Source organism: Cucurbita moschata, unplaced genomic scaffold, assembly GCF_002738365.1.
Source record: "Cucurbita moschata cultivar Rifu unplaced genomic scaffold, Cmos_1.0 Cmo_Scf00030, whole genome shotgun sequence".
Lineage (NCBI taxonomy): Eukaryota > Viridiplantae > Streptophyta > Magnoliopsida > Cucurbitales > Cucurbitaceae > Cucurbita > Cucurbita moschata.
In genome coordinates this window covers 676673-691718 of record NW_019268546.1, presented here as the reverse complement: position 1 = coordinate 691718, position 15046 = coordinate 676673, and the positions used below count along the sequence as shown (strand labels likewise).

General features: G+C 33.4%; 2 protein-coding genes across 2 annotated transcripts; both read left to right on the top strand.

Moving 5' to 3' along the window:
* The first annotated feature begins 2758 nt into the window (after positions 1-2758).
* LOC111464585 (ent-kaurenoic acid oxidase 2-like) lies at positions 2759-6780 on the top strand. The gene is made up of 8 exons (XM_023108863.1): positions 2759-3097; positions 4816-5293; positions 5392-5655; positions 5729-5818; positions 5887-5965; positions 6045-6151; positions 6245-6366; positions 6465-6780. Exons 1-8 carry the CDS (start codon positions 2874-2876, stop codon positions 6568-6570), a joined length of 1470 nt encoding a protein of 489 aa, XP_022964631.1. The 5' UTR covers positions 2759-2873; the 3' UTR covers positions 6571-6780.
* Positions 6781-10215: 3435 nt separating this feature from the next.
* Positions 10216-14644, top strand: LOC111464452 (two-component response regulator ORR22-like). Its single transcript, XM_023108659.1, has 8 exons — positions 10216-10492; positions 11258-11410; positions 11497-11892; positions 11974-12050; positions 12449-13105; positions 13203-13283; positions 13380-13487; positions 14449-14644. Exons 1-8 carry the CDS (start codon positions 10363-10365, stop codon positions 14503-14505), a joined length of 1659 nt encoding a protein of 552 aa, XP_022964427.1. The 5' UTR covers positions 10216-10362; the 3' UTR covers positions 14506-14644.
* The last annotated feature ends 402 nt before the right edge of the window (positions 14645-15046 follow it).

Genomic DNA, 15046 nt, shown 5'->3' with positions numbered 1-15046 from the left:
GTTCGAGTTGGTTTACGAGAATAATTTTTACTCTCAGAAGCAAAGAGTAAGTAACCTAACCATGTCACATCAAATGACAGTGCCATCCCACGTTGAATTTAGATATTAAATCCTAATCAAAATCTGGGCAGAGACCTTGCATAACTATAAAAATAAACCATAATTAAAAAATCTTAATTTTTTTATTATAAATTATTCAATTAAGCAAAATTATAATAGGTTAATTAATTTATACATATATGTTCGATGACGAGATTAAAAATTTAAATTTGACCTAACTCAAAAATAATAATAATAATTCAAAATAGCATTATTTTAATAATCATTGTGTCCCACTTTTCCAATCGGTGAGAAGATCAAGTTCGAAAGGAATCTAATTATGAAGGATTGGAAAAAATATATATATTTAATATTTATTTGTTAAAAAATAAAAAATAAAAAATAAAAAAATTTTGGGTCCGGTTCTAACTATTTATTCTCGTTTCTAATAATTTAAATAATGTACTTTTAATTTTGTAACAATTTAAACTCTAAAATATTTTTCTTTAAGAACAATGAAATCCATTATAGAAAAATGACGAGAAAGCAAGCATATTTCTTTTAAAAGAATGATTATATGAAAAATTAAGTAGGGGTATAATTGTCACAATTTTTAACGGAGACTCTAGCTCTCTACGATGTATATTTCTTCATAAATCATCTGTACAATAAATCTTCTCGAGTTTATCCCTTTTAGAATACAACAACTCATAGCTCAAAACCACTCTTCCAAAACTAATTACTCATAAAAGTATGAAGAAGATAAACACGAAAAAATCGAAAGAAGAGAAAACTGCAAGTATCGTACATTTAAAAGTGTGAGATCCCATTCCAGTTGAAGAGAGGAATGAATCATTCCTTATCACGGTGTAGAAACTTCTCCTTAACAGACCAATCATTCCTTGATCGGTTACATAAAGTATTTATAAGATAAATATTTACACCAAAATTTAGATCTAAGAACTCAATGCAAATCGAGTAATCAATTCATCAAATTTTCAATTTGATATGACATATATATATATATATTTATTGTTTTTAATGTTCATTTAATTTTTTTTTCTCCACCTTACAAATTGGGAGACACGTTAGGTAGAAGATTTATGTACCTAAAAAAAAGAATAATTTTTAAGAATAATAAAATTAATAAGAATAGTTTCTTAGCCACAAATGCAAAAAGATTAAAGAATAATATTCATAATTAATATAGTTCTCCCTTTTTTTTTTCTTTTTCTTTTTTAATGAAATGACTTATTAATAATATATAAATTGAATTTTAATGATTTGATTCATTTTACTAAATATTTAACTTTTTCAAATTTTTTATATATTGTTATAAAAAATTAAATATTTTTTTAATGGACCATTTTTGTTTTTCGATATAATTTCTATTAAATATATATATATATATATATAAAACATTCTATTAAATTCAATAATATATAATTAATAAAAATATAATATAATTTTCAAGTCTCTGAAAATTTAAATTTTAATATTACAACAATAAAAAAAAATGCTAAAATTTATTCTTAAGCTAAATATTATTTTTATTTAAAGCTTAATATTATTTATTCTTTTAAAGATATTTGTATTAAACTCATAGGTCTTTGCCACGTGGCTTATAGTACAATCACTTTCCCCTTCCACCAAGGACCATAGCCAAGGAGGAATGTCTCTCGTACCCTAAAAAAGATGCTCGAGTACTAATATGAAAAAAAAAAAGAAGCTCATTAACCTATGACTTACGAACAACTGACCTTAACATATATTCAAAATGATATGATATTATTTGTTTTAGGTACATATTTAATGATTTTATTCTCTGTTACAGCTAAAAAGTCTCATACATAATAGAGATAGGGAGGAGGTATGACTATCTACCAAAATCATGTCTACCAAAAAGTTGAATGAAAAATAGATGTGTCGGTGTGACCTCGACTTTCCACTGTTGTTCTACTTCCAAGTCAATGTGACCTCGACGTTCCATAATGGTATGATATTGTCCATTTTGAGCATAAGCTCTCATGGCTTTGCTTTGGGCTTCCCCAAAAGGCCTCAAACCAATGGAGTTAGTATTGCTTACTTATAAACCCATGATCATTTCCTAAATTAGCCGATGTGGGACTTCCATCATTCAACAAAGACTATCCCCTCGCCCATGATTTGAAATTTGGATTCGACACCTGATGGCCTCGACATTTTCCTACATCCCTTGCGACATGACTATCCCCACAAACCAACACACGACATGGTCAGGTTACTCGTTCCTCACTTCTTAAGAGTAAAGACTATCCTCATGCCCAAGATTCAGAATTCGAATTTGACACCTAATGGTCTCGATATCCCCCCTACATCTCCTGCGACATGGCTATCCCCATAGACCAACACGCAACATGATCACGTTACTCATTCCTCACTTCTTAAGAGTGAAGACTATCCCACATCCATAATTCAGAATCCATATTCGACATATGATGACCTCGACATTCCTCTACGTCTCCTGCGACATAACTATTACTAACAGAGTTTTTCCATCATGTTTTGTCATCAAACACGTAAAATTCCTGTGATTGAACCACCGAAAAGGAAGGTGCACGATGTTGGTATGAATAATTTTTTAAAAGTTTTTCAGGAATTATTTAGAAAGAAATAGAAAAATTAAAGGTTGAGTTTTTTATTATATGTATATAGTTCCTTTAGCTATTTGTACAAAAAGAGTGGAAAGAATCAAACTCCAATTCACAAAACGACAATCTAAAAAGCTCCCACCATTATAAATATCCACCCATAACCTTCCCCCACTTCGATCCATTTCCTTCCCCTCTCCTAAAATGTACACGGCGGTGCTCGCGGCGGCGCTGGTAGCTGTAGCGGCCACAGTCTGGGTGTTGAAGAATGCGAACCGGTGGATCCACGAAACCTTCCGGTTGGGTTCAAAACGGTTCAACCTCCCACCCGGGGATCTGGGCTGGCCGTTCATCGGCAACATGTGGTCCTTTCTCAGAGCTTTCAAGTCCTCTCGTCCTGATTCCTTCATGGAGTCTTTCGTCGCCAGGTCTCTCTCTCTCTCTCTTCAATTTCTCTCTCTTTCTCCATTGATCTGCAACTATGGAGCTTTTAAGCTAACGACCTCAAAAGTGACGTGACAATAAAATTAAAAAAAAAAAAAAATTATTTAATAGATTCTTAAAATAATTTTATTCTTCATATTTATAATATTTTATTTATAAATATTTTAATCTCGTTAGAATCTACGTCATTTATTAATAATACGGAAAAGTATTTTTAATAAATTCCAAACTTAATCCAACAATTATTTAAATTTTTGAACTCATTAAACTCAAAATTAAATTTTATTATATTTAGATATTTATTAAAGAAAAATTAAAAATTAAAAATTTATTTTTTATTTTTTAAAAGTGAAAGATTATTTTAAATTTGTTTATAGGTTCACTCATAATTTTGTTTTTTTTTTTAAATATTCGATGTAATATATTTCTAAACTTCTAATTTTGTTTAATAAATTTTTAAACTCGGAAGTCTATGCCTCCATGTTTATTTTAAAATTTAAAAATATTTAATTTAACCCTAATAAATCACTATTAGAGTTTAGTGTTTTAATTCTAATTGTTGGATGATAAAAGTCTCACGTCTGTTAATTTAGGGAAGGATCATGGTTTATAAGTGATGAATACTAACTTTATTGGTGTGAGGCCTTATGCAGAAGCACAAAGCAAAACCATGAGAGCTTATGCTCAAAGTGGATAATATCATACCATTGTAGAGAGTCGTGTTCGTCTAACACTAATAAATTATTAATCTAAAAAATATTAAGATTAGAGGGGAAATATTGATTATTTTGGAATATTTAAAAATTAGAACGGTTGGAAACAAAATTTTAAGCGACGGAGGTTATGTCACTCGCTTTGAAACGGTTGTTTCGTCTTTGCAACCGTTCCGGTGTGCTCAATCCTCTGAAAATGTTTACATTATTCTACACAAAATTAATTTAAATTAATTATATATTTTTTATAATAACGAGTTTAGAGATTAAATTATTATTATTTTTTGGGTGATTTTATTCAATTAAGTTTAATAATAAGAAATTAAATTGAATATTTTAAATTTTCGGGAAAATCTAAGCTGGAAGACAAAGCTTAGTTTTGTCATATCAGCTGTCGGTTTCGGTTCACCAATGGCTGCCGTTTCGGCATTGGCCTGCGGATCAGTCCAACTTTCCCATCTTGGCCCGCTCCATCGTGGGCCCAATCAAATTTGACTTGGCCCATCATTGCCCCAGAAAGTCATTCTTTTATTAAAATTATAAAAAATAAAATGGCCTTTATTTATTATTATTATTATTATTTAGTGTTTGTCGTTTACTAATAATAAGTGAAACATCTTTTTTCATGTTTTTTACAAATGTTTGTTGAGATAAGATAACAATATTAATAAATTGATATATATATATATATATATATATATATATATCTTCTAAACCACCTTTTTGTTTTTACCATTTTAAAATGGTCGTGTTGTCTATTTGCATTTGGGAATGTCTGAAAAGTGGCATTTTTCTTAATTTTTGTGCTTTTAAGCTTTGGATGCTTCAATTACAATAAATATTACGTATGTATATATATATATATATATATAATCTTTATTGAAGCATTCAAATAAAAGCATGTTTGGTATCGTTTTTGTTTTCGAATAGGTAAAGAAGTTAGCGGTTTGTATTCATTTGTTCGGGGAGTTTAAAAGATATTTTTTTAGGTATGGACGTACGGATATGTACAAATGTTTCATGTTTGGAAGTCCAAGTGTGATTGTGACATCAACTGAAGCATGCAAAAGAGTTTTGAATGACGATGATGCGTTTGGTTCAGGATGGCCTCGTTCCACCCTGAAACTCATTGGAGAGAAGTCGTTCATTGGGATTTCTTCCAAAGAACACAAGCGTCTTCGTCGTATAACTGCCGCGCCGGTCAATGGCTACGAGGCATTGGCTACGTACCTCACGTATATAGAAAATATGACGGTTGCTTCATTGCAAAAATGGCCTTCCATGGGACAAATAGAGTTCTTAACTGAGCTACGTAAGCTTACTTTCAAGATCATTATGTACATATTTCTTAGCTCGGAGAGCGAGGTGGTGATGGAGGCTTTGGAGAGAGAGTACACAACCTTGAATTATGGTGTGAGGGCTATGGCTATCAACATTCCCGGTTTTGCTTACCATAAAGCACTCAAGGTGACTCTTTTCTATAGTATGGTTATCAAACTAGATCTTAGTTAACTGTTCGAAATTGAACTTTAGCAACTCATGATTGATCGAACATATCGTTACAGGCACGAAAGAACCTCGTTATGACATTTCAATCAATTGTGAGTCAGCGAAGGAAGAAAAGGGATAATGACGTGGCAACGACGAGAAGAGATATGATGGACGCTTTGCTAGATGTAGAAGATGAGAATGGTAGAAGGTTAAGTGATGAAGAAATCATTGATGTCTTGATAATGTACTTGAATGCAGGCCATGAATCTTCAGGCCATACTATGATGTGGGCAACAATTTTCCTACAACAACATCCCAATTTTCTTGGAAAGGCAAAGGTATATATACAAATTAGGGTTTGCTACAAATCACATCCTAAGCATTTGACAATATGATCCAACTCTCGAATAGGCCGAGCAAGAAGAGATACTTAAAAAACGACCTCCGGGGCAGAAAGGTTTAACTCTTAAGGAAGTTCGAGAAATGGACTATCTTTCAAAGGTACATTACCTCCCTTGATATAAGAAGAGATTTATCATAATCCATCATCTGAAATTTAACTTTTGCAGGTAATCGATGAAACACTACGAGTCGTAACATTCTCCCTCACGGTATTTCGAGAGGCAAAGCATGACGTGAACATTTGTGGTTCGTTTAGGGTTTTCATGTTCTTCTTTTGTCATAGTATGCGTTAGTAGCTTAAACCCTGTAACTTTCTCGTTTGAAGGTTATACCATTCCAAAAGGGTGGAAAGTGCTAGTTTGGTTTCGAAGTGTTCACTATGATCCTGAAACTTATCCAAACCCTAAACAATTTGATCCTTCACGATGGGATGTAAGGACAATTCAACTCGACATTATTTATTATGATTACCTGAAAATTATATTATACGTTATGATCTCATATATATACACAATTTGAGTACAGGATTTCACCCCAAAAGCTGGTAGCTTTCTTCCATTTGGAGGAGGAAGTAGATTGTGTCCCGGAAACGATCTTGCAAAGCTAGAAATCTCCGTCTTTCTCCATTATTTTCTCCTCAATTATCGGTGAGCTCTCTTCATAACTACACGTGTATGACTATAAGTTGAACTATGTTTAGATTGGCATAAAACGAGCTAACGAGATGAATTGTTTTTGTGGACAGGTTGGAAAGAGATAATCCAAATAGTCCCGTGAGGTATCTACCCCACACGAGGCCTAAAGATCAGTGTTTGGCAAGGATCAAGAGAGTTGGTGCTCCATTTGATTGAAGATTTGGATGAAATGAATGGTCTTGAAATAGTTGAGATTGTTTTTACCTCGATTATTGTTTGGTAATGTGATTACTCGACTTTAATTGTCGTTTTAAGAGTTTACTTTGCTGAAGGACTAAAATTGGTAGCAATGTGGCTTTCTATCTTCGAGAAAGGATCTTTCACTCTCATTCAATAAGCAACCTACTTATAGGTACTTAGCTTATCGCATCTAATTCTTAGTAAGTTACCACGTATCTTAGCTCGGTTTGAACTATCTTTACTATTCTTTTGACTTAGCCATCTTGTAGTGCCACAAAGTAAGTGAATGGAATCATGGGTTGAGGCGGTACCTTATAAAATATGTTAAGACAATATGACATCTACTAGTTTGAACTATCATACATGGATGGTTAACGAGCAGATTCTTTCATAGAGCCATAGAGTTACTTTGAACTTGGGAGAGTTTATAGCACAGAGGCCATGTTCAGGAGATTCCTCGCCATTTCCGTTAGATAAAAACGCATGGTTTCCTCGACGTGCTACACTATTTAGCCTAGGCTTGGCTCCGAGGTTCCTATCACTTGGCAGGGCACTAAGGTCAAACTTAGGTTGCTGATAGTGCTAATAACGTACCAGAGGGGATAGGAGGTGGAGGCTTTGTTTACACGGTTGACACTGCTACTAGATCTGTTAAGTTTCCTTAAGCATCCTTGGATGCCATGGAGGTCTAGGTAGTTTAAATTTCATCTCATTCCATGAAGCTCAAAACTAATACAATTTTTTGGAGCACTTTCATCGATCGATGCTCACGATCCTAAGGTGCTCGGTCTACTAGAAACATATTGACCTAAGTCAATGGGAAATCACTCTAGCTTTAGCACCCTAATCTTAACTTGGTTCACTCATGCATACTTTAGGAGGATAATCGTATCAATCACCTGAAGCACGAAATACATAATCTAAACATTCATGTAAGCTCAACAAGGAGATAACATTCACCAACCACAAGCTTGTTTTTCTACTTGCTATGAGCGCCAAAATTTATGAAATTTTCTTGGTAGGTCGTAGTTCAAGTCAAATTAAGGCTAGAAATCTGAGTGAAAAACAGATGAACAGAAGTAAAACCGACAAACATTCCAAGCTCACAAGCCCTCTCGCGCAGCTAACTCATGCATATCAGAAGGGGAGCTCTCGCCCGCTGTGCGACACATGGCACGTCACAAGCCCTCTTTCAATTTTCTCCGTTTGACACGTGTCTATCGTCTTCGCTTGAAGCGTGCCCTCCGTTGATGCTCGACATGTGTCAAATAAATGTTGACCTACGTTTCATCTTCCACAAATTTATTTAATAATTTTTTTTAAAAAAAATCATGTTTCTTAAAAGAAAAAAAAAAATCCAAATAAAGTAAGAGTTTAATCCACACGAACGATGGGCAGGTTGTTCCAAATTGGATGAAACACGTGATACCTCAAAATTCTCCTTCATTACTAATGTGATTACTTAGTTTTAATTATTATTTTTCTCTCTTTCTTTTACCCTTCCTTTCCTCTTTCATATATGGAAACATCCCTCAAACCTATCCTTCCCTCTTCTTATTTTTTATTATTTTATTTCGTCTTTCCGGCCATCGTTACGATTTCATAACCTCGACCAAAAAATTAAATGCTCGAATCCGGGTCACTTCCATCTTTAACTTTATGGGTCGATCGATTTATAGCCCAACTGGTTATGACTTGATAACCTCGACCGAAAGATTAAATACTCGAATCCTGGTCACTTCCATCTTTAACTTCATGGGTTGATCGGTTTACAGCCCAAATGGTCAAGACTTCATCACCTCGACCGAAAGATTAAATACTCGAATCCTGATCACTTCCATCTTTTATTTCATGGGTCAATCGTTTTATAACCTTAAGGGTTAAAGACTTGATAACTTTGACCAAAAGATTAAATACTCAAATCCGGATTACTTCCATCTTTTATTTCATGGGTCAATCGTTTTACAATCTAAATGGTCAAGACTTCATCACCTCGACCAAAAGATTAAAGACTCGAATCCTGATCACTTCCATCTTTTATTTCATGGGTCGATCGTTTTACCGTCTAAATGGTCAAGACTTCAGCACACTTCTATCTTTTAGTTCATGAATCGATCGTTTTACGGTCTAAATAGTCAAGACTTCATCACCTTGAGTAAAAGATAAAATACTCGAATCCCGAATCCCGATGACTTCCATGTATAACATTTTGGGTGGAGTGGAGGGTATCTTTTAAATATGAGTTTGGACTAGGCATAACAAAATATGGAGAGTTGGTTCAAAAAATATTCCCTCTCATTTTAAGGTCAAAGGAGTTGTGTCACATTCTCTCACCATTTCTCTTACACCTTCCAATCAAAGAGAAAACGCTTACACTTACAATCAAAATGAACAGAGGTGCGATCTCTGTAACTCCGATTTCAAACACAAAACGACACCAACCCATCTCAACTTTTGCATCCAAAACCACACAACAACAATTTCAAGAACAAAAATGAAAAAATGTTCTTGCTCTTGTTCTTCTTTTTGTTCTGGTTCTTGTTCTTTGATGCTTAAATTATTGCATTATATGTAAAGGAATCTAATGTTATCAACCCTTGAAATCAAAACATAGAGCGCACACACATAGAACAGTGGGTGTTGTGTCCTGAGGTCCAACGTTAATAATGTCTTTTCTTGATATTTTAAAACACAAAGTCTTTGTCTTGTTGTAAACAATTGTCGTTCTCCAAAAGCGGGTATTTGCATGTAGCCCAAGTAGCCATTACTGAGGGTGTGGTGCAGAGCAAAATAGTTGTTTCTTTGTAAGAACCGTGAGATCATCTTTCATAACGCTTTTAACACTCATTTATGATTGGCCGTTGGGTAAGCATTATACAACACTCAAAACTCTTTATTCCATTGCACATTGGTTTCTAATTTTCCTTAATTTACACACTTAGTCCTCAACTTTTACATTTTTTCTAGTGGGTCCCACTTAATTTTTTTTTTCTCGAACTTATCGGATGCAAGGTTAAAAGTTTGAAGCTGGAGCTGAACTGGGTAAAAATCTGAATCTCTAAATCTTTAGTCAAACATGTTTGTTTTAATTAGTTGAACTACGTTAGGTTAAGTGTTCGAAAACAAGAAATCAAAATCTTTTCTTTCTCAAATTAGTTTGCACATAATTATGAAGAAAATACGAGACGAAAAGAGATAAAAATTACGAAAGGGACGTTTTATCGAAAATAATGGAACGTAAGAAATCGAAAGTATAATCCAACGTGACATTTCAATTGAACTCGGGCGAAAGATACTCTGATGCAACAACTAGGTAGACATTTAGTATGACGTATAACTATAATAACTATAATAAAAGGGTTATTTAATAGGTTTTCGTTATTTGACGGCTATTGTCGTAAATAAGAAATTAAAATAACAAAGAAAAAATCATTAAAAAAATCCTTAATTTATATTTAGAGTAAGCATTGGAAATGTTTTATAGCTTTGGTAATTTTGTTTAGATTTTGAATTGAATGAGCATTTTTTACTCTAGATTTTGCCAGAATTTATTACTTTTTAAAAAGGGTTTCAAATTGGGGTTTTTTTTCCAACAAATTTTCACTCTCTCTTTCATCTCTCTCTCTCTCTCTCTCTCTCTCTCTCTCTCTCTCTCTCTCTTCTTCTCTCTCCTCTTCTGTCTCTTTGTCTGTGCTTTGATCTGTTCATCATAGTAATTCCCCAGACATTTTAGTTCTGTTCAGAAAGCTCTGATCTCTAGAAGACCCCATGGACCATCAGCAAGTTGAAGACTCCAACATTATTGTACCTCCTGTCAGGGTTCATGTCATGGTTATTGATGATGATGCTACTTCTCTTGCTATTGTTTCAAGCTTGCTCAGAGCCTTGAATTATGAAGGTACAACGTTGCTGAAACAAAATTCAAACTTCTTTCTGTTTGTGTTTTGTGTTCTGTCGTTTGTCATGTTTTTTTTTTTTTTTTTGAAAGAAATAAAAAAATATCTGGGTTGGATCTTGATTAATCCTCTTTGTTTATGCCTTTTCTTTAAAGGGTTAGAGATTTAACAACCAAAAATCTTCAATTTTTACCTTAATTTCATTTCGACATTGATTTCTTGTTTGTATCATCATTAAAACGATATATTTTTGTTAACGTCTTTTAAGTAATCTATCGATACATATTGCATGAACACGTGTTTGTGCGTATCGATACTAACGTTTTTCGGTAGACATAAAATCAAATCTAGAGTAATTTTAACTCATTTAAAAGGGTTTTTTTTTCTCAATTTTTTAGATCTTCAAATCCATCATAATTTTATCAAACCCTAGCTAGAAAATCACTTTAGCTAAAAGGGTAACTTTTAAATTTATGATTAAAAAAATGATTATGAAGATGGGTTTTCAAAATTATATATCAAACAAGGTTTTAGTGTTGTTTTAGAGATGCCCAAATAATGACAACTTAAAAGTGATGATGAAGATGAAGACTGTTTTGAATTACAAATGGAATGGGTTTCTCTTTGCAGGCTACCATGTATGAAATATTCCTTTTTCTTTTTTCTTTTTTGTTCTTTTGTTTCTTAATTTTGATATGAATTTGTGAATCAAAATTTAAAGTATTTTATATTTTGTTTGAATTAACTCTTCGTTGTTCGAATTTCAGTCTCTTCGTTTTACGACCCGATTAGAGCTTTGTATACACTTCGGGTGGGGAAGCAATCTTTTGACCTAATTTTGACGGCTCTCTACATGCCAAAGATGGATGGTTTTGAGCTAACAAGGAGAGTGAATGAAGAATTCAAGATCCCTGTGATTAGTGAGTGATTTTGCAATCTTTGAACCAAATCATTTAGCTATATTGATTTTTGTTAATGACCATTTTTATATCGATTTTGAAATCAGTGATCTCGACCGACGATCGAGAAAACGTCATGGTTAGAGCTATCGAAGAAGGCGTTGTACTTTACTTATTGAAACCCTTTTCTTCAAATGACCTAAGAAACATTTGGCAATTTGCTATAAGTACCAAATCAAGAAGTATACCAAACTCGGACTTGTATACTCCAGAAACCGGAAGCCATGGGGTTAGATTTCGACCGATCGAATCACAACCAGTCTCGTCTTCGAAGGGAGTAGTGTCGGGAAGAAAGAAGAAGGATTCGAAAGGAAAAAATGGGAATCAAGAGAAAGTTATTGATAAAAAAGAATCAAACCCTATGAAAAAGAAGGCAAAAGTGGTTTGGACAGATTTCCTTCAATATAAATTCCTACATGCTGTTCATTTCATCGGATTAGACAGTAAGAACATCCTTAATCCCATCAAATTTCTCTTTTTTTTTTTTTGTTTGGTTTTCTTGACAATTTGACATGTTTGGGCAGGAGCTGTTCCAAAGAAAATCCTTGAAGTCATGAATGTTCCTGGCTTGACAAGGGAAAATGTTGCTAGCCATTTACAGGTTCTCGATTTCTTTACAAAATTTCGACGTTTTTTAGCTTTATCGAAATATGAAAAATTGAATCGTCGACCTCAAATAAAGAAATACAAACCGACAAAGTTTATCAGTTAGGGTCTTAGTATAAAATAAATGAAATTCATGTTAAAAGACATATAAATGCATGAAGGGAAATCTGTCTTGTTCTTATGAAGACAAGTTTTTGGAAAAGAAAATGTTGCAAATATGGGTTATCCATTAAAGCTAATCTCTAAATTTAGCAACAAAAATCTTGGTCAACTCAAAAAAAGATTCTCAATTGAGCTTATCTTTTTAATTTCTTCTCTTAAAAAACGTTAATTTTTCAAATTATTTGTTCATATCTAATCTTTGTTTTTGTTTGTTCAATTGTTTTCAATCAGAAATACAGAATTTTCCTTAGAAAAGTGGCAGAGCGTTGCATGATCTCATCCGACAAGACAACTGAAGAAATCATTTGGTCTAAATTCCTCTCCCGACATGCTTCATTTGTGTTAGAAAAAATCCAACAAAAACGCTCCTTCAATCTCAATGCTTCTCAAAACCCTAATTTCCCTCCTTTTCCCAACCGTGATCAATGTTCAAACCCTAACAATGGCGACCGTTGCCGGTTCACGAACGGACAGTTGAGTTTCGCTAAGAAGCTCCCACTTTATAATATAGGCCACACGGCGAGTTTTACGAACAACGTCGATCCATTGCCAATGAACGTCGACAATAATGCTCAAGCTTTCAACTTTTCTGGATCCCAATTCCAAAATTCTACTCCTTTTCAAGACCCTTATCTCGGTTCGAGCTTCTCGAGTAATAACATTTACCATGGCGGGTCCTCGGTCGGCTTAAACGGAGAAATCTTGACGACCCAGAACAGCGTTTCGAATGGAAATTATGTAGGTTTTGATGGAAATTATGTAGGGTTTGGATTTGGAGGAGATCATAACAGCTACGATTGGGGTTTAATGTGCAATAACAATGAGACCAACTTCGGTGGAGCTTCTCAGGGCACAATGAGCCATTCAAATCATGCTCTCGATAATAAGGTATGAACAAAAATTAAACCCTTTTAGCTATTAATTTCAATTGTTCTTGTTCTTGATATAAATTTCATAATTAGTTGAGTTTAATTTGTAAAATCAGGTTAGTGGCCAAGAAGATAATGGATTTTTGCCTTCTCTTTATCCATCGGAGAGCATTGTTCATAATCAAATCCCTAATCAAGTAAGTAATGAAGCAATATTTAATAATAAAAATGTAATTAACATATTTAATCAAGATTTTGAAAGCGTTAATAACTTTAAGAGTCATTATTTGCAGCAACAAGACAGTGTGGGTTTCATGAAAGATCAAAGCCAACAGCTAAATAACATGTATATTACAGATGATGAAAGTTCTACATTTGATCCTTTATCCATTGATGATCAGGCAAGCTTCTTAATTTGACCTAATTTCATTATAATTCTCACTAATTGTTAAATTACTGATCAATTTGCTCGTTTAAAATAGTTTTCGTTTTGTTAAATTACAAGTTTAGTCATTTCTTGTATCTATTTGAACTTTCTATTTTATATTCATTATGTTTCAAAGCTTTAAAATGTGTCTAACGGGTCTTTAAACTTTTAGTTCTGTGTTCAATAAGTCTCAATGAGAAGGATTGATTAGACATTTTTTTTAAAGTTTACAAAGCTAACAGACACACAATTAAAAGTTGAACGTCCCATTTTAGATATAAAGTTCAAAACTTAGATCCTATTAACACAAATATAAAAGACTAAATTTGTAATTTAACACTTTCGAACTTTATTTGTAACTCGATTTCGTTAGATAAGCTACTTTGGTTAGACTATATGTAACCATCTGACTTCTATGACTTTTCTAATGGTCATTACCCCATGCATGAAAAATTACTTATTTGACTCGACATTAAAACAATGTTCGAGAAAAATGAAAGAATTGTTCATGAAGAACATGAAAACCATATAACTTTTCAAGTTGGAATCTAACTTGGCTCGTAAAAGGTTCTTCACCAAACGCCAACCTTAAACCTTAGATAATAAGTTCGGATCTACCCATGACACAATTTATCAAGGGATCGGAATGTTCATAACGAGCTATACCAACTAAACCTTACTACCTCAAAACAACAAATCTAATGTTGAAATGTTATAGGTATCCTAAAATAAGTTACGAAAAGTTGATGGGTCAATCTCGAAACACAAGAACATTGTAGATCTTTGAACGAACTCTCCTCGTTAAACGTGAGTATTTGAATCCTAGACTTATTGAAACCGTGTTTGTAATGTTGAAATGATATACATGTATAATAAGTTGAATACCCATTTGAGTATTTTGGTAAGTGGAAATGATATTAATGATATTATGGCAGGTTTTGGATGAGTTCTTGGGATGGCTGCTCGTAAATGATACCTTAGCACATGTGTAGCAATGGTGGATCTAAAGCCTTCAATGGATTAAGAAGTGGACTTTTCCTTTTGTTGTTGAGTACTTGAATCAACTGTGTTGTTCATATCAACTTTAATGTTACATGTATTATCAAATGTATCAAAAAAAAAAAAAAAAACTCGTAATCTATCGTTTTGGCTTTCCTATAATAGAAAAAAACTACTCCTCTTCGAGTCGTGATATGTTAGTATGATCTATCGATTACTTGAATATTTAGTTTTTGATATTTGAAGTAATTCATGATTTTAAGCTTTCAGAATTTCATGCAGTTTTATATGTCATATGCATTGAGATACTTTCCCTCTGTGGTACCTAAAGTATGAACGTGAGCTAGCCCGACAGGCCTAGAGAATACATATACGAGCCCACTTGGTGAGCCCATGTGTGTGTGCAAGACTGTGTGAAGGAAAGTACTATACATCCAACCCTGCCTAGACTAGAAAGCAGCCTAAGGTCATGTCATGGTGTTTTTAGAAGGATAGGTCTCATCATATCACATGTGATTGAATTTTCCGACCTCA